This window comes from Phaethon lepturus, unplaced genomic scaffold (genome assembly GCF_000687285.1).
Source record: "Phaethon lepturus isolate BGI_N335 unplaced genomic scaffold, ASM68728v1 scaffold50851, whole genome shotgun sequence".
NCBI classification, from domain to species: Eukaryota; Metazoa; Chordata; class Aves; order Phaethontiformes; family Phaethontidae; genus Phaethon; species Phaethon lepturus.
The window spans coordinates 1-332 of NW_010520818.1; the positions used below are offsets into that span (position 1 = coordinate 1).

Sequence of the window (332 nt, forward strand, 5' to 3'; positions counted from 1 at the left end):
CGACGGAGGCGGAGGAGGAGGAGGAGGAGGGGGAAGGCTTCGTGGATGTGTGTGGCAGCGGCCTGCTGATCTACGGGGAGATGCACGGGAAGCTCTTCCAGCACCAGCGGGAAGGTGTTGCCTTCCTGTACCGCCTGCACCGGGAGGGCAGGCCTGGCGGCATTCTGGCAGATGACATGGGCCTGGGCAAGACCATCCAGGTCATCGCCTTCCTCTCAGGCATGTTTGATGCCGAGCTCATCCGGCATGTCCTGCTTATCATGCCCACCACCCTGGTCAGCAGCTGGCTGGCGGGGGTTGCTCCCTGGGACCCCGGCCTGCGCGGCAAAGAG

At 65.1% G+C, this 332-nt stretch overlaps 1 protein-coding gene across 1 annotated transcript in view; it reads left to right on the top strand.

Annotated features, from left to right (window-relative positions):
- Positions 1-5: 5 nt before the first annotated feature.
- ERCC6L (excision repair cross-complementation group 6-like) overlaps positions 6-332 on the top strand; it is a gene marked incomplete at its 5' end in the record, with an annotated part of 3,746 nt that continues 3,419 nt past the window's right edge. The window contains one exon of the mRNA XM_010297498.1: positions 6-289. Coding sequence (XP_010295800.1) covers positions 6-289 — 284 coding nt within the window. The remainder of the gene's footprint in view (positions 290-332) is intronic.